The 25,188-nt window shown below is 36.3% G+C and overlaps 1 protein-coding gene across 1 annotated transcript in view; it reads right to left on the bottom strand.

Moving 5' to 3' along the window:
• Positions 1-25,188, bottom strand: part of DMD (dystrophin) — a 2,325,391-nt gene that overhangs the window by 3,228 nt on the left and 2,296,975 nt on the right. The window contains 2 exon segments of the mRNA XM_043994767.1: positions 13,792-13,887; positions 23,898-24,021. Of these exon segments, the coding sequence (XP_043850702.1) occupies positions 13,792-13,887; positions 23,898-24,021 (220 nt within the window).

Raw genomic sequence — 25,188 nt, 5'->3', positions numbered from 1 at the left:
TTGCTTAGCTCCCTTTTTGAGTCTTTCCAAATGATCCTTCAAAATACTCTTGTAGCTACTTAGAGACATGAATATTTTGGCATGAGTTGGGAACCTTGGAGAGATAAGAAATTTATCTGGATCCTAAATTTTGGGGTTAGCTCCTAGGTCCAAAGCAAATTTGTAAGGTTTTTCTATAAAGCATTTCATCTTTGCAACTGGCAACTAGAATAACTTGTTTTTAGCTAACTACCTAAGCATGAAATTTTACTTTGAGGGCTTTTGTCGGTGAGGCTGAGAGAGAGAAATTCTTTCCTTGGTTGTCTCATCTGAGGGCAAAAATAAACACCTGGAATTCTCTTTTGTGTATAGTACAAATATTTAAATTGGAGTCCTTCAGGATGGAGATCACTTTGGGGGGGGGGTGTCGGGGTAATGAGGGTTAAGTGACGTGCTCAGGGTCACATGGCTAGTGTCTGAGGCCGAATTTGAACTCGGGTCTTCCTAAATCCAAGGCCGGTGCTTTATCCACTTCATCACCTAGCTGCCCCAAGATCACTTTTAAAGTCTAATTACACTGGAGAATAGTAATAACATGAAAATATTATGGAATGGAATTTGATATTATGTAGCTTTATTTATTTTTTTCCAAGTAGGAGTTAGTCACTGGAATGACCTGATTATAACATGATGGTATCAATAATCTGTCCGACAGCAAGGAATCTGAGGAACAATGTTAATATTGTTAACTGAGATAGCAGTGTATATTCATTTACAGGCGTTTAAAAATTTCAAATTCTAGGTAATGTTACCTGAGGAAGTTAAAGATTGCTTCTTAATAAGCATCTCATTTTTTAAAAAATATAGGTAACCTTAATTTTTTTGATCTCAGTAAATTATCCACTGAGTATATCCTGACTTATGAATGCTTTACTGAGTTATTAGCTCAGACTATATCTATTTTTATATTCCTGTAATAATTTCACTAAATAATTCAATAAAATTAAAGTGTGGACCATACTAGGATCCATAGCCTATTTCTAGAATTTATTTCATTAGATATCTATATGCATATTAAAAATGGAAACAGAATTTGGGAGAATTCATGGAACAAGGGACCTATTCAAGTTGGGGCTTATTAAAAGTTTAGTACCATTTAACCATTTATAACAAGGTTACAAAGTGAGTAAATTTCTTTGACCTTTCTATGTGGAATAATTATATTTTTTTAAAAACGCCTTTTGTTTTTGGTAGAGATTGCAAATGAAACATTTCCAGTAAGGCATGTGCACTATTTCATGAATACGGCCTATGATTTCACAACCCCCCTGGCGACCATTTCAATAGCTTTGTGCTCTAAATTATGAAAATCACAGGGAAACACAATAGGCCATTTGCTGCTCCCTGTAGACCAGAGCAAATGTCAACTGGTGCCATTGGGCTCCAGGGTTGCCCCAACATCATTTCTGACTGTTTCCCAGCTCTGCTATATACCTCTGAGCAATTCTATTCCTGGATAACCCATTCACAGGTAACAGAGAATGCAGTGATTATAGACATTTACCTAGTTATCACTTTAACTGTTATTTAGAAAACTGTCCCTACAAAAGGGAAGGTGAAATGTAAGATTCTTACAACCTGACTCCTGCATGTGAAATTTAATACTTTAAAAAATCACCTTTACTAGATTTTAGTATATTAGGTACCTTGGATATATACTGCAAAATACAGAATCAGGTAACATCTTGAGGGAAAGGAAATTGCTTAGTATTGAATTTATTCTAGTCTTTCAGTTTGCAGAAACTAAATATTCATCTGGGCAGGTGTGCTTTGTGATGTAGGCAATAGCTCAAAAGTAGAGATAGTAAACACATATTACATTTTATATGTAGGCAAACAGTGGTCCTGTATCCCTGCAATGATCTCCACTATAAATGTGTGTTAAATTTTAAGTAACGGATAAGGAAATATCTTCATTCCACATATTGGTATGGAATAAATATGGACATAATCTATAATTATGGCATGCTATCTATCTGAAATGGATGCTCATTATCCTTAAAAGGAGTAAAGGATTCACCAAAATTTGGTTGCCCCTTACTGTGCTTGGTAGAAGATGTACTAATGCTCCTGGCATATTTTTATAGATGACCTCTGTGATCACTTTTATGATTTTTTTTTTTAAATCAGCCATTTTCAGGCATCCCCAGTGTGGAGCCTTTGGTAATTCTCTTGACCTCCCTGGGACCCAGTTTCCTCATTTGAAAAATGATGGGGTTGGAATAAATGGCTTCTTAGGTTCCTTCTAGCTCCCATGATCCTATATTCCTGTGTAGTGAGCTATGTCATAGGCCAAGTCTTTCAACTTAACAGACTTGGAGGCATAAAGGGAATTTGCACTGAAGCAAGGAAAAAAATCTCTATCTTTGAAAAAATGCTGCCCAGAAGAGAGAGATCCAAATCCGTACAAGAGCAAAAAGTCTATTGTAATGTGGACATAACAAACAGATTTGTATCTTGCTTCTATTATACCATGTGATTGTAGCATGAATGATGTCATTCATTTCACCTGATGGATTTTTTTTTATAAAGATGAAATAAAAATCTCATGCCATTAGTATACTAGGCAATGAACAGAAGTCATTATTCAGACCTTTGCAATCTGCTTTAGGCATAAACTGACACAAAAATATATCTATAGAAGGTGCTAATTTAATCGACTCTTAAGTAGGTATTGTTGAACACAAATATAACATATATTGAACTTTTATTTTATTAGGTCAGCTCCCTGCTTTTCCAATTTGGTGGTAATAGGGACATATTTAGTCTCTCATACAACATAAATGTCAGAGGAGGCTGTTTTTCATGTGACTAGAATTGAGACTTCCTGGCAAAAAGCCAGTAACTAAACCACAATTCAATATATTACCTTTTCACAAAAATAAAATTCTCTACTAAATAAAAGATATTCAGAATGCCAGAGCAGTGTTTGAATACTGCATCTTTCTCTACTTATCATTTAATCTTTGAAAAGTCTCGTTGATTGTCCAGATGAGCTATTTCCCATTTATAATCTGTCACAGTAATTTGGTTTGTTGGCTTTCCGAAAACCTTAGGAAGGTTTTAAATTCCTTATGAGCATGGCATATTATTTTAAGTCAATTATATTTTTGTGTAAATTGTAGTGTTGCATTACCCTACACTGACATACATTTCAAATCGCCTTATAAAGGTGAATTGTCTAATGTACTGTCACTTCTTACGTAGGCATTACTGAACACCAGCATAACATGTTACTATTGCTCCATTATACCCAGAAGTAAAGAACATATGTCTAGTTCACGTAACCTACATCAGCATAATCATACCAAGGGTCTGGAGAAGTGATCTGTATATGAACACCTGAGAAGACTGAATCTTCATTTAAATAAATGATTCTATTCATGTGCCTGGGTCACTTTGAGGATGTCAGTATCATTGGCTAGGAAGTGCCTGGGCCATCTCAAGGGTCCAGATTTAGAGGGCAGACCCTCTACGTTCAGTTTTAGACTCCACTTCCAGGATCTAGCAAACTGAATTGTACATAGGAAGAATCTGATGGGTTCTATTTTATAGGTTCTACTCTAATGATAAAAGCCTTGTGCTTTTTCTGTTTGCAAAAAGAAACAGTAGAACTGTTTAGCATAATATAATTATGATTGAACCTATGTGGAGGGTTGGCCCTTGGGAAGGGAGTTCAGGCAAGAAGGAAGATCCATTTTCAGTAAATCCTTGACATCGCCTTAATTATATTCATTGGCCTTGGAAAAAAAGCTGAGGATAAATAGTTTTATATTTGTGAGTCCTCCGTGCACCTCTGTTTGAACAAACAATAGTAGCTATACGCAGCATATAATTTGAACTGGCATTTTAGAGTTTGACCAATTCAGACTCCTTTAGTTTTTCTAAGTTAGAATCTATTCCTTCCTTTCATTCCCTCTACAAATTCACTCCATATATCCTAGCTGTGAGCACTGGCTTAGATGCAATTAAGAATACTGGTTACAATACATGACATTGGGGGAGGGGTTACATTTAATTAGAATTATATATATACAGCACTTCTGGAAAGGCTGAGAAATAAGTATTTCCTCAAATAAATTTATACAAAAGGCTGTTTTCCCCTCAGCCTATATGCATGTGGGGCGGGGGAGGGGCGAGGGGGTGAGAAGGCATCCCTTATAGAACGCCACTTCTTGCCTCATTTATTCTACACCCTTGGTAAGGAAAAAAATACCATGTTAAATAGCAGTCAGGTAGTCTCTAAACACTTCTTTAAACAGTTCTTTGGGTACTGTAACTCATCTTTCACAAAACATATAGCAAGATTTGGAGCAGCTTCAATGGAAACCATAGGACAGCATTTAATGATAATGTTGCCCATTATAACTTTATTCTCATTTACAGGGATTAAAAAATAACCCAGCAAATGCTAAGATCCATTTTTACACAAATCTGAACATGTCCAACATCAAATACTTTCTACTTCATTTCTTAATTTATACTCCAAATTATGAATCAACCCATGGGCAGCAATGGCATTGATTCAGCAGTGTTTAACCCTAAAGTAAATGACACCTTTTGATGTTCTGTTCCTAATGTATTCACTTTCTGCCCCTGAAAAGGAAATAGTACATTAACCAGTAAGAGGGAACAGCACCAAGAGCACCACTGGCTCAAAAAACTTAGAGGTTTGTGGCCATAATGAAGTTCCATCATTGGTTAAGAAAAAAAGGAGTTGGAGGCTAGATGTGTTTTGAGATGATTGCTTATGTTCAATCTGTGAGAGCAGCAAAGACACATGTTACAATTCCAACCTGTAGATCACAAAGAGTTGTCATTTAAAGTTTTCTCCTCTCTCCCGCCATCTTCCTGGTGATGGCAACTGTGGTGAACACTTCAGGAAGGTTGCTTGTGGACTGAAAGTTCAGAGGCACCAAATAATTTTTCAGTGAGGAGCTTGTGAGGAATGCACTTGGTCACACAAACATACATGCACAGTTACGGCACAAATGCCAAACACAGAAAGCAGGATGTGACAGACAAGAAGCCATGGCAGTGAGCCTGAATCTCACTAACCTCTCTCATTGGCTTTCCAGGGGCATTTCTTCCTTTAATAACAGAGAGGGGAAGAGGCAGAGATATCAGAAAAGAGAAACAAAACCACGTGTCAATACAGTTTTATATCACTTAAGTGTTTCACTTAGGAAATAAAGATGGGGTTAGGAAAGTTCCTCCCCCCACCTCCAAACTTAAAAGAAACTCAAACTTTTATGCACCCTTAAAAACAACAAAGAATAGAAAGGTAACACAATAACACATAGCATGTTCCTATTTTGAACAGCAAGTAGAGAGCAAAGCATAAACAGAAATCAGTGTATTAACTAAATTTTTTTAAAATGGCACAGTTTAATCTACTAATTGAAAATGAAGATTCATGCCATTAATTCCAAGTGCTACTATGTAATACCCATTCAGTGTTCACGTTTCTTAACTGGATGTATTTGTTAACATTTAAACATTAAACACACTTTCCAGCTTACTGTGTCATAAACCTAACATGAGTTAGGTTCCTGTGGCACCAAACACAAGCTGGTACCTGGCACAGAAAGTGGACTCAGTTCTCACAAATGGATTTCATGCATTTGGTGAAAAATAAAGAACAGAGACAGAAATACAGGACGGATACAGGAAGAGGCATACCAAGGAAAAAGGAGGAAGGGAGCACCCTCCCCCCAGTCAGAATAAACACCTGCCTACAATTCTTTCCTTGTGATTGAATGCTCCACATGCCATGTTAATACTTTAATGATTAGAGGGCTCATGGGCCTTGCTAGTTTTATTGGGCCCAATGTCTTGTATGTAATTTTTAAAACAAACACAAAAAGAACAAAACTAATCAACATAGTTGACTCTAACGCATAGTACTAGACAGAAAACTGGAAACTTTTAACTACATTTCACATGTGCATGTAATGTGCACATTACTTCCTTTCATTCCCAGTGCTTCCTATCTGCTATGTGGAGATAAACTAAGAGTGGTTATCTTTAGCAGTTTTTTCCTAGTTCAATTGAGAACACCAACACTGTTAGTGGAATCTTACAGTTTTTCCTTTGGTGACTCAAACTAATTTTGGAATTTTCTGTGTTTGCCCAGATATGAACATAACCATTTAATAAAGAACCCAAGTTTGGCACTGTCAGGGTCAATGCCCTCCCTGCCAAGAACAGAGGAAAGTAAAATGAGTGGCATTTCCCATGATACACCTGCTGCCTGACTGGAGTCACAGGAACAGGGAAAGCAAGAAGGGGCAACTTTGAGGTCACAGCAACTGAGCTATCCCTGGGACTTAGTCAGATAGGTTGCTTGGCCTAGTTTCATAAACCTCTCTCTGGCATGTTTACTAGGAAGTGCCAAGCCCTGGCTCATATTTTTTGCTTTATTTAAGGCTATGTATTTAGGGAGGAAACAATTACTAGAAAGCATTCCATTCTAACTTAAGGGTGTAATTTAAGGTCCTAGAGTATAAAGACTGAATTAAAAACAAAACAAAAAAGCACATTTAGCTTTGTCAGAGAATCTCAGCATTAGAAAAGCCATCTAGTCTAACCTGTACTTTGTACTAGATTCTCTTTTACAACATTACCAATAAGGATCTATCTAATCTCTAGTAAGGGGGAAGCCCCTACATTTTATAAGTTAGTCCATTCCATTTTTAGATAGTTCTAATTGTAAGGAAAATTTTCCACATGTCAAGCCTAAATCTGCTGCTCCCATCTACTGTGCCTTGTTCTGGTTCTGAGATCAAGTCCAATTAATCTCTCTATCTTTCTCAAATATTTGAAGCCAGAGATTATGTCCTAAATTCATGTTCTTTCAACTGATTGTTCTTTTTTAAAAACTTTATTTCATTTAAAATTTATGGAATAAAACAAGCATTCCCATATCATAATTTAAAAAAGATGACTGCACACAAAACTGCAAGTCTTATGTACAACTTGCTATTCCTTATAAATATATAATAAAGTTATGTAAATTTCTTTTTTTCTTCCCTACCCCCACTCTATAGATGGCCACCATTACTCACAAATAGGCATATAGATGCAAAACTATTGTATACATCTATTTATTAGTTCTTTCTCTGGATGCAGTCTTCCTTCATATGTCCTTTATAGTTAATTTGGATATTAATAATAGTCAAAATTACTTTATTCACTCCAAGTCCTTATGTGGCATGGTTTGGAGGTCCCTAGCTATCTTCTTTCCACTCCTTTAAAGACTTTCCTTCAGTTTGTTGATGTTCTTTTGAAAATATACTGTTTGGATCTAGATACAATACTCTAGACCATATGTTTTTAACCTTTTTCAGTGTCTCAGACTCCTTTTTGTTGGTTTAGTGAAGCCTATGAACACTCATCAGAATAATACTTTTAAAAAATCAGATAGCTAAATTTTAGTTAGAATTTACCAAATATATATATGAGTATTTTCTCCTACACCTCCTAAAATCCATTAACTTCTTGATCTAGACACATGCATGCTCTACAGTTAGCAAACAATTTAAATGACATATATATATATTCCTTATTTTTTTAAAATGAACAATTTGAAGAATCCATTAATCTATTTTTGTGTATGTATGTGTACAGTATATTCTACACAAAAAGCATTTCCCCCTATTGCTGTGGCTCTGTTTCTATCTCTGTCTGAAACAAAGGAAACTAACTAGTAGCCAAATTTTTTCTTTGAATTTCTGAGTTTAAAAAAAAAAAAGTACGTACCAGATGAAATTCATGTTTTACAATCAAGATGTCTTCAAATGAGCTTCTTAAGACCAATGAAGGCTCTATTTAGTCTTAAAATGGGAAACCAATGAAAAAGGAAGATCCAGAGAACCTTAAGATTTTGCAGGAGGGACTTTTTGAGTCTGAACAAAAGATATGGTCAGATTTTGAGAACTGACTGGAAAATGACCAATTTCCATTTGGGAAACTGACATTATTGTTCTCATTACTTCATACTTCATCCAAAAGGGTAGGGTGTCTGTGTAGTACTTCTTAGTATTGAGGTACTATTGCATAGTACTGAAAATTCTTTAGTGAGTTTAAAGGTTTAACTTTAAAAGTAACTCTTTAAAATTAAGTAACTCTTTAAAATTAAGGAAGAAACAATGTTGTACCTGGCTCTTTATTCACTTTTGACCAACGACAATTTAACAGGGTACATTTTTACTCCTTTGTATTAATGCTTAGCTAAACATTGGCGTGTCTGTTGCATTAACCAGGGCTTCTTAAACACTATTTCCACTTGTGACCCCTTTTTGCCTGAGAAATTTTTACGCAACCCTGGATATATAGGTATATAAAATAGGTATACATAACTTTTTACTGTTGCCAAATTTTTCCCGACCCCCATTCAGTCTTTTCCTGTTTGGGTAGTCATGTTCATGTGCAAGTATAATGAGTTCAAAAGGACATTAAAACTACTGCAGAACAAAGGGAATAATTTAAAAAATATTTTAATATAAATTAAAAGATAAAGAGAAACACCTCCAGAACACTGGCTGGATCTCCTCTGGGGGAGTTCTAGGAAGACATGGCACTGGTGGAGGGAGTATCTATGCGGATGAGATCCTGGATTTATGGAGATTACCAAGGTAATTTACATAAAACAAATACTTGCCATGGTGCTTACAAGGGTAGAAAGACTGTCATGCCCACATTTGTCCTTTCTCCTGTTACTGTATTTAGGCTTTGTTGTTATTTAGTTGTTTTTTAGTCATATCTCAGTCTTCATAACCCCTTCTGGGGTTTTCTTGGCAAAGACCCTGGAGTAGTCTGCCATTTCCTTTTCCAGTTCATTTTAGAGATGGGGAACCAAGGCCAACAGGGTTAAGTGACTTGACCAGGGTCTCACACACAACTACTACATGTCTAAGGCCAGATATGAACTCATAAAGAATAATCTTCCCGACACACACTGTGATGTTATCATTATCCCAGTTTACAAAAAGTTACTATGTTTCAAAAATGTCAGAAGCTTAGAAACTGCAATTGTTGGAAAATTATAGCTGCAATAAAGAATATAATTCCTTCATCACATCCGAGGGTTCATTTTGTGGGATGGGAAAGATTTTTGATGTAGAGACAAAAGACATTGATAAAAGATTTTTAAAAGGCATGTATATTTTAAAGAATATACATAATATATAATTGTCACTGGGGACTAGTTCAGCATGTATTAAGCCCCTCCCATGGTGGGAGAGATACAAAGTTTAGATAAGGAACAGTTCTTTTTCTCAAGAAGCTATCAGTTCAGGAGGGTCGCTATATGTTAAGAGATGCAGTATAATATATTGAAAAGAGCCCTGGATTTGGAAGCTGAGGGCATGAATTGTGGTCATGCTACCTATGACCTTGGGGAAGTCATTCAGACCTCTCTGGAATTTGGCTTTCTCACATGTCAAATAAAGACCCTGGACTAGATAATTAATTATGTGATTCCATTCTAGTTTTAAATACTGTGGAATAAGTGTAATACAAAACTAACAATATAAAAACTGTCAGAGAGAATATTTATAGGGTAGTAGAAGCAACTGTAAAAGACTGATCTTTTGTTTGTGAATTGCCACATATAAGCTCCGTTTAGATAATTAACAAGATTTTAGTTTGCTTCTGAAACTTGATCAGTTTATTGACCAAACGCTGCTGGTTCGGAAACATTCCTTAACACATACACGTAAAACAACTTTGTTTAAATACATTGCTTAATAGATGGGAATTCTACTAAAGAATTGGTCCTTCCATAGAATTCACTGTTATCTATTGACTAGGATGTGGAAAGTACTGTTATGTTAGATAATATTATGGATATTTATAGAGCTACATGCCTATATTTGTATAGTTAATGTTCAATGTTAATAGCTAGCGGAACTGTCTAATGGGTTGTGCTTAAAGTAAATTAAAACATAAAAAAGCCCCCACTGAGTTGTGAACATTTTAAATCATGAGATCAATCAGGAAAGATTCAGAGTTTTAAAATTAAAGGTATATTCAAACCTCAAGGGTGTTTTGGTTTACAATGATTTTTAGAAAGGTTAATTGTGAGTATTTGTCCATTATTGAACATTAGTAATAATACAAGCACATATTAAAATGAGGTTAATCTTTTGGGATGAAAGACAATTTACTGATAACCCACGAAGAGTTGTTGTGAGGAAAGTGTAAACCTCATCATGCAGTGGATAGGTGAGTTATTATTTAAGTGACACCAAGAAATCAACTTTGGGTACTTATTTTAAAATAGACTTCCCCAAAACTCTGTTCATGGAAGAGAGAGTGTGTGGGCAGAACAAAAGAAGACCAGAGATTTATGGAACCGAGATCTGCCAGTAAATAAGTCCTTGGGCAAAGGTAATTTCTAAGGGTCCTTCTAGTCTTTTCTACATGAGAATCTTCATGTATTAAAATTATGGCAAGGGTTAAGAGATTTTTATGATTTTGTTGTCTTAAAGACAATTGTAGCTACCTTACCTAGATAGCCCATGCTAACATTGTTTCTGTCACCAAATGTGGCCAACAAATTGAGCAGGATAAGAATGTGTGGGTTTTGTTATTGTTTCCAGGAGGAACAGCATAGGTCACAAATCAATTCCCTGGAGACTTGACAATTTGCTCACAAGCCTGATACGAAAACTTTTTTTTTCCTACCTGGACCATTATCAAGTAGGGTTAGGTAAACCACAATGGTGGTACACTGCCACTAAATGTCAGACCTCTGGCCCTGACATCTGTTTTGAATTACTGAAGCAACTTCATCAAATGTGAATTTCTTATGTGTTAACACAGCAATGGGAACAAGGATAAAATATCCTCTCAGATTCAAAGCCAGAAAAAAATTCTTCTAGGACACAATCATGAATTTAGCAGAAATAACTATTTTGGAAATTTAACTACAACACTTTTTTATGGCAGGAAAATTTAGATCTGTAACATGCGAACTCCTCAAGAAATATTGTTACTTTATACAGGTGTTAAACCAAAGGCCCAGTTAGCTGTTACAAGTTCCTGAACTCTTCTACATCCTTTTGAAATATGAGAGGGTTTCAAAAAGTAAGCCCTGGGGAGGGTTTAGCTATAACTCGCTAAGCATAGGTTAAAAAAAAATGAAGTCAGGGTTGAAATAAAGGAGCACAAATTTTAGGTCAGTAGGATATAACAGGAGTACCGCCAGGGCCACCTTCCCTCACCACTGCAGGTAGACTGAGGCAGATCTTTTAACCAACTCTTTGATTTTGTATTTTTTTTTCAATTCTTTGATTTTACGGAAGGTACTTTGGGAAGCTACAGTACTTTTTTCAGACCACCCAAGTATGGCTGAGTAAAAAGGAAATGACTTAATTGACTTGGTATCAGACAGGGCCTAGTTATCCGATGTTTGAAAACTCAAAGAAATACTTTGGTAAAGATGTGATTTTCTAAGCAGCAAAGGAGCTTAATGATATCTGAATAGCTTGAATGAAGACAGGTTCTCAAAATTTGATTTCCTTGATTCTACCAACAACCACAAAAACTAGGGCTTATCTGTTGTTCAGTAATGTGTACGAAGTTAACTGCCAAGAAGCAATTTAGAGTAGTTTGGGTTCAAGTTTCACTTGAGAAGTTCATCCTTAAACTGTTATTTCTTGTTTAATGGTATCTAAAGGTAGACACAAGGGAGAGGCATATCAGTTTAGAAAAAAATAAATTCCCTAAGCTGAACTGGTCATTCTGATTCGTCGCCGATGAATAAAGGGTTGTGAAGGCTTTAAATCTGCTGTATCTTCTTCAGAATTAGAATTAAAACTTAGCCATGAAAGAAACTGGCTCATTAAACACAGAAGTCAATAACATATTCTAGGTACAGTGAACATATGGTGTAGTGTAAAGAGTACAAGGAGTCAGAAGAATTGAGTTCAAACCTTGATCCTGACACTTAATCCTGGGAAGTAGGTGATATTATCATCTCTCTTTTACAGATGAGGAACCTGAGGCAGATAGAGGTTAAGTGACTTGCCCAGAGTCACACAGCTAATAAGTATGTGAGGCTGAATTAGGATTCAGGTCTTCCTGACTCCAGGTTTATCCACTGTGCCACCTAATAAACTCACAGTAAAATGTATCTAATTTGTTTTTCTTTGTTAGGAGTGAAGGAATCATTGGGAAATGAAAGTGGCACTAAAAAACCTCCCACAAAAATAGCAGTTTTTTTTTTTACAGGACTACTTATGATGAGTCTTAAACTTTTGGTAAAAAAAAAATAACTGAAGTTTATGATGCCATGTGATAGGTTTTAAGACAGGATAAAGCAGGGTGACAAATCTATGGACACAATGTGCTCTAACTGAATACTGGTCTTTTCTCTACAGAAGCATAAACATGTAAAATGTGACTCATTGTTTTAATCCAGGAAAAAGCATTTGCAATCAATATACACCTTAAATCTTCAGTTTGTATCAGCTTCAAAAATAGGGTGTCTTGGACTTCACAGAGAAAAAAACTCTTAAATAAGGATGCTTCATGAAAAATCGCTTTTATTGCCTACTGGCAGACCCATCACGAGCCTAATAGTGTGTCTAAATACAATGTGGTCTCTGAGGAGAAGGGATGCTTAAGGAAGTCAAGCTAAAAATGAAATGATGCTTCCCCACCCCCAAAAACAAACCAAGAAACCCCAAAACAAAGGACAGGGCTTTCCTGATTAAAATGAATGCATTCAGTGGCCCTCAGTGGTGAATAGCTAGCTGGTACAGACACTTAAAATTAGCTTCCACTGACTGTTCCTAAGCAACACTCTATCAGTACATGACAGTCTTCAGAGTGCTATTCAATGCTCACTCATACATCAAAGAGCCAGGAAATGGTCATTGTTCACTGACACTGAACAACAAGATAGGAAAAACATAATGCTAAAAACAGTCTCCTCATTGCCCTTGGAGAGCGGGGGAAGCACAGATTTTTTTCACTCCCCCTGCCCGGTATTCAAGCTACCAAACACTATGAATCAATATTTTATCCTCTATTTTTTTTCTGCTTCTATGCATCTAGACTTTCCTCCTTTGCATGAAAGGTGGTGATTTACGTCCTCTTTTTCTTTTCTTTCTTTCTTTCTTTTTTTAAATCGTCACTGGGAGGTAGGGGGCACTGGCTGTGTTTGACATTAAGCTAAATAAACTGTAATAATAAAAACTCTCCCCACAGCCTGTAAATCCATCTGAAGCTATTGTCATGTTCTACAAACTGTGTTTGTCTTTTCATCAGGTACTAACCAAACATGTACCTTGGCAGAAGAGGCCTAAGCTACAAGTGAGCGACTTCAATAAATGCTAGAAGGAAAAACAAAGTCTAAGTTTCAAAATAATACACTTCTCTTTTCTGTGAATACTTTTTAACAAACGGGGGTGAAAAAGAAGAGGTACAAGCTAGAAGGGAAGATTTAATTAAATCTAGATCTGGCAAAGAACTGGAATTATATAGAATTCCTATCTACTTACATTATGTCATCTATGAGAATTGATAGATGCTATTAAATATCTATTAAGTATATGAAGACAATACATAAAAACTACATATTCAGATTTAAAAGTAAAATCATTTCCATCTGCACTAGAATGAGCTCAGCATTTTGGTGGTAATGTGGTTATATCAATATGAAAACCCCACACCAATATGACATAGAAATATGTATTTTCATTCATCCAAATAACTGATTTACTCCCAAGTACTGGAGCTTACCTCTTGTACTTGGAAAGGAGTTATTAAGCTGTTCCATTACTTCTTCTAACCCTGTGCTTGTGTCCTGAGGAGGAGGACTGAGTAGGTCATCCTCACCTTAAAAAAAAAAATAGCCAAGAGCAATTAGGAAATGGAGAAAATGCCGCAAACACACAAACATGATCCTGTTTGCAGTTAGATAAGGTTGCATTTTTTACGAAGTTTTTTTAATGTTAAATTTCACTTGCTCACTAATTATGGAAAAAAGATTCTCTAGGCTCAGTAATTAAAAATAGTAATTCCTTAAAGTCAAGAATAAATTTTTGAGTAGTAATTTCTATATTGCATTTATCCTTGGAGAAAAGCTATATAATCGTTGAAAAGTTTTTAGGTATATCTAGCCATCCACTTTAGACTCGCCTAGTGTTTCTGAAAAATCAGTGAACCTGTTCAGGAGCTCAAGTGAATGAGAATTAGAACATATTTGTTCAGTTCTGCCCCACTAAAAATCAGATTTGCATAGATCTACCTTATGATGAAAAGAAACTTTAGTAATTGTATCATCATGTATTTAGAGTCAAAGGGAGCTTAAGTTAAGTTGTTCAATTTTTCCAATTTGGGGGCAAAGAACTGATACCCAGAAAGACTAAGTGACTTGTCTGACTGCACAGAGTAAAGAGCAGAAATGACATGTAAAACTGCTTTCACAATTAGGGAGGTTTAAAAATACCTGTCCTAACCATTCCCTAATAACAGCTGGAATTTTTTAAGCCTTTCTAAAAACATGAATCTGTGACATTTTATTGTTATTTCACTATGGAAGAAGGGGAACAGATATGGTAGGGTATCTTCCATTTTCTCCTTTGATATTTAACAACAAAAAGAAGCTTAAATCTTTTCACAGCCCAGACTAGAAGTCAAAGGTATGCTGAAACTTTGTACTGCTGTAGCGTCAACTGGGCAGGCCCTATGGTCTCCAAGTGTTAAACATACTGAAGGGCTGCCCTTCCATTATTTTTGTTTGGTTGATAATATGGCATTGTAGTAAGGCTGTAAAGACGTGGTGATGGGAGCTGTGTCTGGGAGGACTGATCATTTTAAGTGAAGTGAAAAACTAAACACTTAAATGCAAAGATTGCATGGAACTGGATAGGTCTTGTGGATTTAGAAGATCACTGTTTGCTATGTGGCTGTGTGGATTAGGTGCGTCTTCAGGATAAAAAAAGGGCACTCAGTACTATGAAGTATATTGGATTGGAATATGGGAAAGGTCAGAGTCCTTCAAAAGATAATAAAATTCAAGATGTACGTTTAATGAAAATCAGCCTCCTTCTATGTCCCTTAAAACTCATTATTTTCAGACAATCCCATTTTTGGACAGGAAAAAAAAACCCTAAAAACTCCAAGTATTATAATTAAACTTCCATTTAAATGAGGATCTTATTTCTGCCATCCAAAAGTAACAGATACTCTTTCAGACACTGAGCCTCCCATGTAAGTCATAGAAGGCAAGGTACGTATAATTTATTTGTGTTTGGGTACACAGGGCTTTCAGATATTTGCTTATCATTATCAAACCCATATTTATTGCTGTCTTAGTCTTTCTTTAAGGCACAGGGTAGGAAGAACCCACAAAGATATCCTAATTCAGTACAAGGAATTATTACTAGAATGAAGGGTTTCATATGCACATAATAAAAAGGTAATAAATGCTGCCATTAAAAGATGTAGTTTCCAATTCTAATACTGACTCTTATTAGGTGTGTAGCCCTGGGCAAGTCACTTAACTTTTCTGAGGCTGTTTCCTCATCTGGAAATGGGAATAATAATTCTCAAACTACCTATCACTTAGGGAGTATTAATAAGGAAACATTTCATAAATCTTAAAGCACTATAGATATTAAGGCATTTTGTGGGGTACCTGGTTAACACATTTCAGTTGAAAACCTAGGAAATATCAAATTTATTTCCTTGGGAAAACTGTATTTGTTTTATATTAATGTAATCACTTCCCAATAAACAGTTTTCCACCATAGGGCCTTTCATTTAATAAAAGTTCAGAAAAAACAAAACTACCTAATATATCAGTTGCAATTACTAGGACATGTAACTTTTCACTCTTGTAATTTGCCCTGAAATGAATTGCTGGCGTCAAAAAGCACTGAGAAATTTAAAAAATGTACACTCCACATGGAAAACTCAGGGTTACAATTTCTGCTTTCATACCAATGTTTCTTAGGGCCTGAATATTTTTTTAAAAGACAAACATTAATGGTGATTTGGGGGTGGAAACGGATGTAAAAGAGTGTTAAGATTTAAACTAAATTAAACTTACTTGGCAAGAAATAAATAAAAGAGATAAAATACGACTAAAGTGATTGGAGCTACTGAAAGCTCTGTTGGTTATCAGTTTTCTCTGTTCCATTACTGATGCAAATTTTTCCTGTAATGGGCAACATGTGGCTTCCTTTAATGGAGGCAAGTCCCTGTTAGTGATAATATGCCTTGCAGAGGAAATCAGAACCAATGGAGACACTCATCAGCATCAATATTAATGTTTCCGACAGTTTAATTACATCAAGTTAGAGCTCCAGGATTGCTTGCTTGTATGCAAGATAGATTAAGATGCAGTTCAACAAAGCGATATGATCCCCTGAATAATCACCATGAATGGATTATGAAGCATCTCTCACTGAGGTCAAATAATTTCACCTTTACAGAATTTTTTGAGTATTTTCAAATACTAAAATTCTTCAATTATATAGAAAGACCTTTTTAAAAGGGGAGAAAAAACTCCCAAAGGACAATGATGTAATACAGAGTTACTTTTGTTACTAGTCATTGAGTTCAGCATCTTTGTCAACCTCATATGTGAAACTATCCAATATTCTATACCAAGCTCTTCTAAAAATATCACACACAAAATAAAAGAACTCAAACTAGAAATCAAAACAACCCCAATTTGTCAATGAAATAACTTTCATAGTTCTTAATATATTAAGATGCACTGGGGATCTTACAAGATTCAAATATCTTTTAAAGCCATGCATTGAGTGTTTAATGAAATAATTCCATTCTCCTCCATTAAAATTTTCTCTTTCAATTCAATTCTGACAACTCTGTAGGCCCTGTTTTGTCAGAAGTCTCTCAAACTTCTAAGACTGGGTTTTAACCTTAAGTACTTAAATGAGTAAGTGGCAGAACTATTCAATTTATCAGAATTTTCCTCCTATCTGGTATGAGATTTTATGTATTTTATACTTAGTAGGAAATTGATATTTTTTCCAAAACACTAAGAGGTGAGACGTTACTGGAAAGCAAATTCACAAATTTGGCATCTTATAAATTTCAAAATGATGATAAAATAATTAAAATATACCCCTCCCCTCCCCCTAACATATATATATATATGTAAAATATATATGTAAATATATATATATATATATGTAAAAATATATAAATAATATATATTTGCTGGGCAATGAGGTTTTAGTGACTTGCCCAGGGTCACATAGCTAGTAAGTGTCAAGTGCCTGAGGCTGGATTTGAACTCAGGTCCTCCTGAATTCAGGGCTGGTGCTTTATCCACTGTGCCACCTAGCTGCCCCAAACTAAACATAATATTAATAATTTTTTTATATTCCATTTTCTTCCTATGGTACCTGAAGTGATATGTCTTGGAATCTACATACTGGAAATGTGTTCCACTGATTTTGTAGAGATGCTCCAATGCCATTTCCCTTTACTCTCTAGTTCTAAGGCAGAGGTCAGAAAACAGCTAGTGAATAAGGATGGTGGGAAAATGGGAAAATTTGAAGAGTAAAGCTGATGTTCAAAAGAACTTCCTTTCTCAACAGAAAGGATATTATAAAAAAAAAAAAAAGGATATTATAGCCATGGAACATTTGCTGCCTTGGAACCATCCCTTCAGTAACGGCCACCCTATGGTAATGGACCAATTATGAGGCAAAGTGTTACAAACCCAGTAAGTGTTTAAACCTCTCTTCTTCCCCTTTCCATCCTGTTGAGCAACACAAAGTAGCAGAGCTACATCTGTAGTCAGGGAGTCACAAATACTATCTCTGATACATTAGCTATGTGACCATGGACAATAATGTATCTCACCTGTAAAACTGATAAGCGTAAAACCTTACATGGGGGTTGTAAACATCAAATGAGATGATGGATGGAAAGTGCTTTTCAAACTTCAAAGCACAATTATATAAATGTCTGATATTGTTACTTTCCCCTAGATTAAAGAAAAGAATACTGCCTGATTTGAGATATTTGTACCATATCTTCCAAATATCTTATGAGGACATATAATGAGCAAATTAAAATTCCATCCTTCTCATACTATAATGTCCATTTATGTATTTTAGTGCATCAGAAAAATCACCACATTTGTGGCCAGGGGACTTGGATTTAATCCTGGCTCTGTCACTTATTATCTCTGGCCCTCAGTTCCTTCATTTGTAAAATCGGGGGGATAGACTCAGTGAACTTTAAGTTACAGCTCTAAATATAGATAAATCCCCAAATACAAATTTTTATTATAATCATTGTCACAAGAAGAAAATATGTACCCCACACAGGTTAGGCTTATTTTTCCTTAAATGTGATTGAAACCATCCTCAAGACTTAATTGAGAATCATTGGGGGCAGCTAGGTGGCGCAGTGGATAAAGCATCGGCCCTGGATTCAGGAGTACCTGAGTTCAAATCCGGCCTCGGACACTTGACACTTACTAGCTGTGTGAAACTGGGCAAGTCACTTAACCCCCATTGCCCCGCAAAAAAAAAAAAAGAGAGAGAGAGAGAGAGAGAATTATTGATTTAGCTTCCTGGTGACCTAAAAAACCACCACACTGAGTCAATGACATCTTCAGGCCTAACACATCCTTCCCTATTAGCACAGGTCTGTGGCTACTGTGGAGCCTGGAAAGCTACAAAAAACGGATCACCACTGTCTCCTTGTTGAACATCCTTTCTGTGCTATGGCTAAGTAAACTTCTTTTTCTTAAATGGTAGGTGGCCTATGAATATTTCATTTTGTTCCAATCTTGTTTCTTGTTACATTTTATAGTTGCAAGTCTGGGGTCAGGGAATCACAAAAAATTAAGTTTTACTCATTTCACAAAGGCCAATTCTCTAAAAGTTTATTTATTTTTTTTTAAAAAGTTTATTTTTATAAGGTTAAAATTTCAGTGTATTTCTGAAAAATATCTGGGGATAAAAATGTTATTCGGGACAATATGTGCATATTCAATGGACTGAAAAATGCTTTAAAAATGAAAAGTTTCCAAGTCATCAGCTTTAGGTCTTTTTAAAATTTCTTAAACATTCTTGAGAATCCATAGGTTAACTATAAACATATACATCCTTGTCCACTTCCTGCTCCCTCTGACCCTCTGTCTGTCATGGATCAGTTTTTTTTTTTTTAATTTTTTTGCGGGGCAATGGGGGTTAAGTGACTTGCCCAGGGTCACACAGCTAGTAAGTGTCAAGTGTCTGAGGCCAGATTTGAACTCAGGTACTCCTGAAATCCAGGGCCCATGCTTTATCCACTTCGCCACCTAGCTGCCCCCATGGATCAGTTTTGAACTGAGTATGAAAAGGCATTTATTAAGTGTTTGCTAAGTACTGGGGATTACAAAGAAAACTGAGATAATCTCTATTCTTAAAGAGCTTAAACTCTAATTGAGGGAGATAGCAAAGAAAAGAAAATTCATCTGTCAAGTAGATGGCAAAGCCCAAGGATCTAAAGGCTCCATAAGTAGGCCAGATGAGAGTATGGGGAGGGGGTGGGGGACAGGGGTACTGCAAGATGCAGATGCAGGATCACAAATGAGTTGGTTGATGACCTCTAAGGTGACCTAGATAACTAGATTAGGTCATAAACTAGATGGCTTCTAAAGTCTCTTTCAGCTCTAAATCTATGATCATGTGACCAGAAGTTTTGGGGATTAAGTAGGAAGAGCTAAAGAAACGATATACCACAAAGTTATCAGCAGATTTTTGGTTACCATAAAAGCAAGTGAAATCTTTAAGGTTGCAAATCTGTTGGGTAGACATTAGGCACTTAATTATTGGCCAATTTACTCATCACCCCAACAATAATTCTCTTCTCACCTAGTGTTACCTTTGTCCTGAGTCTTTCTCCTTACTTTATTGATGTAATATCAGGTTTAAACAACATGTTGATGGGGCAGCTAGGTGGCACAGTGGATAAAGCACTGGGCCTGAATTCAGGAGGATCTGAATTCAGATCTGACCTCAGACACTGGGCACTTACTTGCTGTGTGACCATGGGCAAGTCACTTAACCCTCATTGCCCCACAAACAAAACATAAACAACATGTTGCTGCTACAGTATTTGAAGCCCTATTAAATTAGATAGGAACAGGCACTAGACCTGAGATTTCTCTTGAATGAGGAAGCTTCCCCCTTCCATTGCAGACTGTATTTTCCTTACAGAGCTACCTAGAATTACACAAGCAGGGCATGTCAGAGGTAGGTCTCAGGTCTACTTGGTTCCATAGCAAGCTCTCCAGCCATGCCAGGGTACCTTTTCAATTAAATGGAAATCCTATTAAAATCTCCAGATGATTATACTAAAAAATATTCCTCTCTTATCAACTTGACTTAATGAGGACTTTCACAATGAAACAGTTAAAAGATGAATATTTCTAAATTATGAAATGCAAGTTCGAATGTTAGCTAGTAATTTGATAGAGTATGATTAATAATGTTTGAAGTAAGAGAAAAAAGAAAATGGGGCAGGTTGCCAATAGGGAAAATCTTTTTAGGTAAGTCTCCTCAAAGATGAAATGGCTTCAGGCCATGCTGAAGGGAAAGTATCATGCTTGCCTCATTCACCTTCTCCCAAAGTAATCACTGACTTCATATAATTCAGATTTAAAAAAAAAAGTAGTTTTGTTGAGTTCTATAGCTCTGTAAGAAAAAAAAAGTTTCAATGCTATTGCCATTACTGTGTTTTTATCTATGCCTAGGAAAATTATTTTCTAGAAAAAAAAAGCTGTATAGGAGCAAATAATTAAATCTGTCATGGAGTGATTAAGCCTACAATCTCTATGCCTCTGGATCACTGATTTAAATCACATATTATGTTCATAACCAATTTTCTCCTTGGTACGCTATTACCTTATCATCGACTTCTCCAGAAAACATTCTTTAGCTTCAATTACATTTTCTCCCCAACAGACATTTTTTGGGGAAGCATTTTACACAATGATACACCATATGAATTCTTCAATCTATTACAGTGCCTACTCATGCTGCCAAATACCAGGTGGCCATTTCCCAAATAGCAGGGGAAAGACCTGAAACTAGTAACTGAACTGTCATGATGCACTACTGAACATGATCTTCAAATCGTTTTAAAGTTTCTTGAGCATGTGGTCTGTACTGACATGTACATGCACTGCTGAAGTCCTGGAGATACTTGAGGAGGAGTAGATAGTTCATTAGATTACATAGTATTTTAGATATCATTTCCTTACACTTGGGAAATATATTTAGGCATGCTGGCCTACATTAAAAGTACAAACAGCAAATCGCAGCATTGCAAAAACCATTCCCCACAGCAAGCAACACATTAATTTCATGTATCTTCTTGTGTCATAAGGTGCAAAGTTTTTTGGGGGTAGTTGATTTATATACTTGGAAAAATAACTAACATTCAGTTTTTCCTTCAAGTAAACTTACAGATACATATCATCTGAATGTTAGGTTGAGGTGGCATGTCTGGCATAGAGCATAATCTGAGGACAGGCCTAACTGAGGCTAAACTAGTGACTAGGTTTGGAGTTTGAATACAATGAAACACTAATGGACCAGAAAGTGGGGAAGAAAAATTCTTTATCTATAAGAAAGAACACAAAGCATACAATTCCTAAGATTAAAAAAGACAATAAATACGATAAAATATCTATTCTCTTTCACCTTTGCATTCACCACAAGAATCAACAATGCCAGCTCAGAAAGGTATTCCCACAGAGATGTCTTCAACACCAACTTTCTTTAGGTTGGGCATTTCATATTTCAGATAGCAAAGAAGCTGGCATTTGGGTAGTGCAGTAGATAGAGAACCTGGCCTGGAGTCAGGAAGACCCAAGTTCAAATCTAACCTCAGACACTTACTAGCTGTATGACCATGGGCAAGTCACCCTGTTGGCCTCAGTTTCCTCGTGTAAAATGATCTGGAGAAGAAAATGACAAACCACTCTAGTATCTTTGCCCAGAAAACCTCAAATGGGGTTATAAAGAGTCTAACACAACTGAAACACAAACGTAAAGAAGCCAAATTAACATAATGATGACCTGAAGAACAGACTCCCTGTTCTCTTAAGGGGAAACCAACCCAGGCTACATGAAACTGCTGCTACTGCTATCAGGACCATTAGACTTGAATTCAGAAGCCCAGCTCTCTTTGATCCCAACTCTAATCATTCATTCTGGCTGGCATTTCACTCTGTGTCTCACTTTTCTTTTCTTTCTTTTTTTTTTTTTTTTTTTGGTGAGGCAATTGGGGTTAAGTGACTTGCCCAGGGTCACACAGCTAGTAAGTGTTAAGTGTCTGAGGCCGGATTTGAACTCAGGTACTCCTGACTCCAGGGCCTCTGCTTTATCCACTGCGCCATCTAGCTGCCCCATCACTTTTCTTTTGATTATAGAAAAATGGGTTATTTTTTTATCTGTATGGAGTTGTAAAGTTCAACTCGTATATAACTGCAGATGTGGCACAGTAGTATAGTTGAATCTCACCTCTAAGGTCTTGCAGGCTGTTACTTTGGGCAGGTTGTTTAAACCTTTTTGGGGGTGTTAGTTCCCTCCTCATGCAGAAAACTGGGGAAAATAATGCCTATGTTGCTTGCCTTACAGTTGTTGTGAACCCTAAAGTAAGTCTTCACATAGAATTAATTTGTTCTCTGGAAAAATGCAATTTCTTTCAATGATTTGCAGACCTTAATGATGATGGTGAAATCACCTGGTAACCTATGAGACTTTATATAAATATTAGCTTCACTTTGTTTTTGTCTTCATTTTAAACTCTGCCACTGGTACCTTAGACTTCTAATCGGTAGACTCCGACCAGTGTACTCTTCCCCCTATTGCCATCAGGTTTAAATAATTCATGTTTCTAAGCACTAAGCACTCTCAATACCACTTGTAAAAATATGCTATGTAGTAAAAACTTTATTTCAAATATAAAAAATTTTATTTGTGGAATAAGACATATATCCCATCAGTATCTTGAAGGCACAGACTTTTCATAAGTGTTTGACATTTTGGGCATGTACTGTTGCTGTTGTTAATACTCTCTTTGGGTCCTGACCTGTAACTTCATTAGTATGGGAAATTCCCCTCCATGGATGTATCCTTTTGGCTCTAACTTGATAGGCTCAGGAAGTTGCTCAGAGCCCTAAGAAGTGACACAATTAGTATATATTTGGTTACACAGTTAGCATGTACCAGAGGAAGCAAGGTGCTAAGGACTGGCAAATCATTTAACCTCTCAAATTCTCCAGGTAACATGACTATGTTCCACGTCAGGCATTCATCTGCATGGGTGAAAGGAGTTCCCTCACTGGTAGTGCCCTAGCCAATAAAACTACAGGTTCAATTAAAAAAAAAAAAGGCCACCTTAGGTTTGTGTTGCCATTTATGAAAAAACTGCATCTGATATGAAAGCTTGCCAGAGGTCATACACAGATTAGATACAAAGCAGAGGGTCAGACATAGCCTATATCTCATCTAAATCAATGAGATCTCATTTCTTAAATAATCGGGTAGTGTGATGGAGGACAGGTGTACATGCAAATCAAAAGAGCCAAATTCCAGTACTGTCTAGGATACTAATGGACTATGTGACTTGAAGCAAATCACGACCTCAGATTCTCCATTGTGCCAAGTGGGGGGGTTATCCTAGACAAGGTCCTTTTTGTTTGTCAAATTTTATGTTCTTTCCAAGTCCAATTGCTTTGTGGGAAAAATCTCGTTAGGTCATTAAAAATTAGAAAACTCAGTATGTTACTATTTCTAATGAAGATGGATTTCAACAGATATTATGACACACATACACCCAAGACAAATGCTAGTACTTACCCATGGTTTCTGAAGTTTGACTGCCAACCACTCGGAGCAGCATTGGTTGACTGCTGTCTGACCTCTGTAAAGAGGTGGAAGGAGAGGATACTGTTGTGCCATTCACCTTGGCCTCTGCCTGGGGCTGAAGCATTGTAAGGGAAAGAAACTTATTTCACCACATTGGACATACACACAACATTTTTTGCACTGACAGGGAGAGCAAACTATATTTTTTAGAGTTAACTATAAAATTAATCTCAAGATTTAATTTTCCCAGGTATAAAAGACTCCACGGCCTTTCTTCTGTTACATTGATTTTTCTATTAGCAAAATGCAGGAAAACTGTAGACGGAATATACAAAAAAATGATTAAGTATAAAGCTAAAAAGGAACACGTTATGTAAATTGAGATCCCGGAAGTCTTAAAGACCCAAGAAAGAACAGGGAAGTGTTCACAGTAAAAAGGAAAATATGTCAACAATGGTATTGCCTATTTTGTCAACTGATAAGATATGTAGGCTTTATCTGCAAGGCTATTTTGAGTTTAAAGTACCTAAAGATGAGGGATTATGTGCAGCTAGTTGTACAGTGTTCTCTGAGAATTTTTTTTTTCTTTCTTTCTTTTTTTTTTTAGTGAGGCAATTGGGGTTAAGTGACTTGCCCAGGGTCACACAGCTAATAAGTGTTAAGTGTCTGAGGCCGGATTTGAACTCAGGTCCTCCTGACTCCAGGACCGGTGCTCTATCCACTGCGCCACCTAGCTGCCCCGAGAATTTTTTTTAATTCCTTTTTTTTTTTTTTAAAGGGATTAAAAGAACAGAAAAGACAAGAGAACACACAATGTGGGAATAAAACTTAGGGATAAATACTACCCTATCCTGAGGTTAAGCTATCACTTCAAATACAGAAGCCTTTAAGTTCAGCACATTTCAAACTAGAATGCAATATTGAAGTGGTCTAAGAAATGCATGAAAAGTTTTCCTGCTAATACTTTTATCTTCACACTCACAAACCCTTTGATGTCAGAATTTGGTGTCAGATGGAGATAAACTTTATAGGAGAATTAGACTCTTGTAAGTGAATTCACTGAGTACAGGGTGATGAGTTAAAAAAAATGTTTGTAACCACTACTACTCAATATATAAATCTCTATTCCATTCAGGATGGTCTGTAGGCTCCTATAACATGTTCATTCCCACCTTCATGTTGTTTCTCTCGCCCTTCTCAACCCTCATGGACTGACTCAAGGCTCATACTCCCTCCTCAAAAATTTTCTTGATAAATTCAAGTCATAACAAGCTCTACTTGC

This window comes from Dromiciops gliroides, chromosome 3 (assembly GCF_019393635.1).
Source record: "Dromiciops gliroides isolate mDroGli1 chromosome 3, mDroGli1.pri, whole genome shotgun sequence".
In the NCBI taxonomy this organism is placed as follows: domain Eukaryota; kingdom Metazoa; phylum Chordata; class Mammalia; order Microbiotheria; family Microbiotheriidae; genus Dromiciops; species Dromiciops gliroides.
The sequence above is the reverse complement of the archived record's forward strand: the minus strand, read 5'-3'. Positions and strand labels throughout refer to the sequence as shown.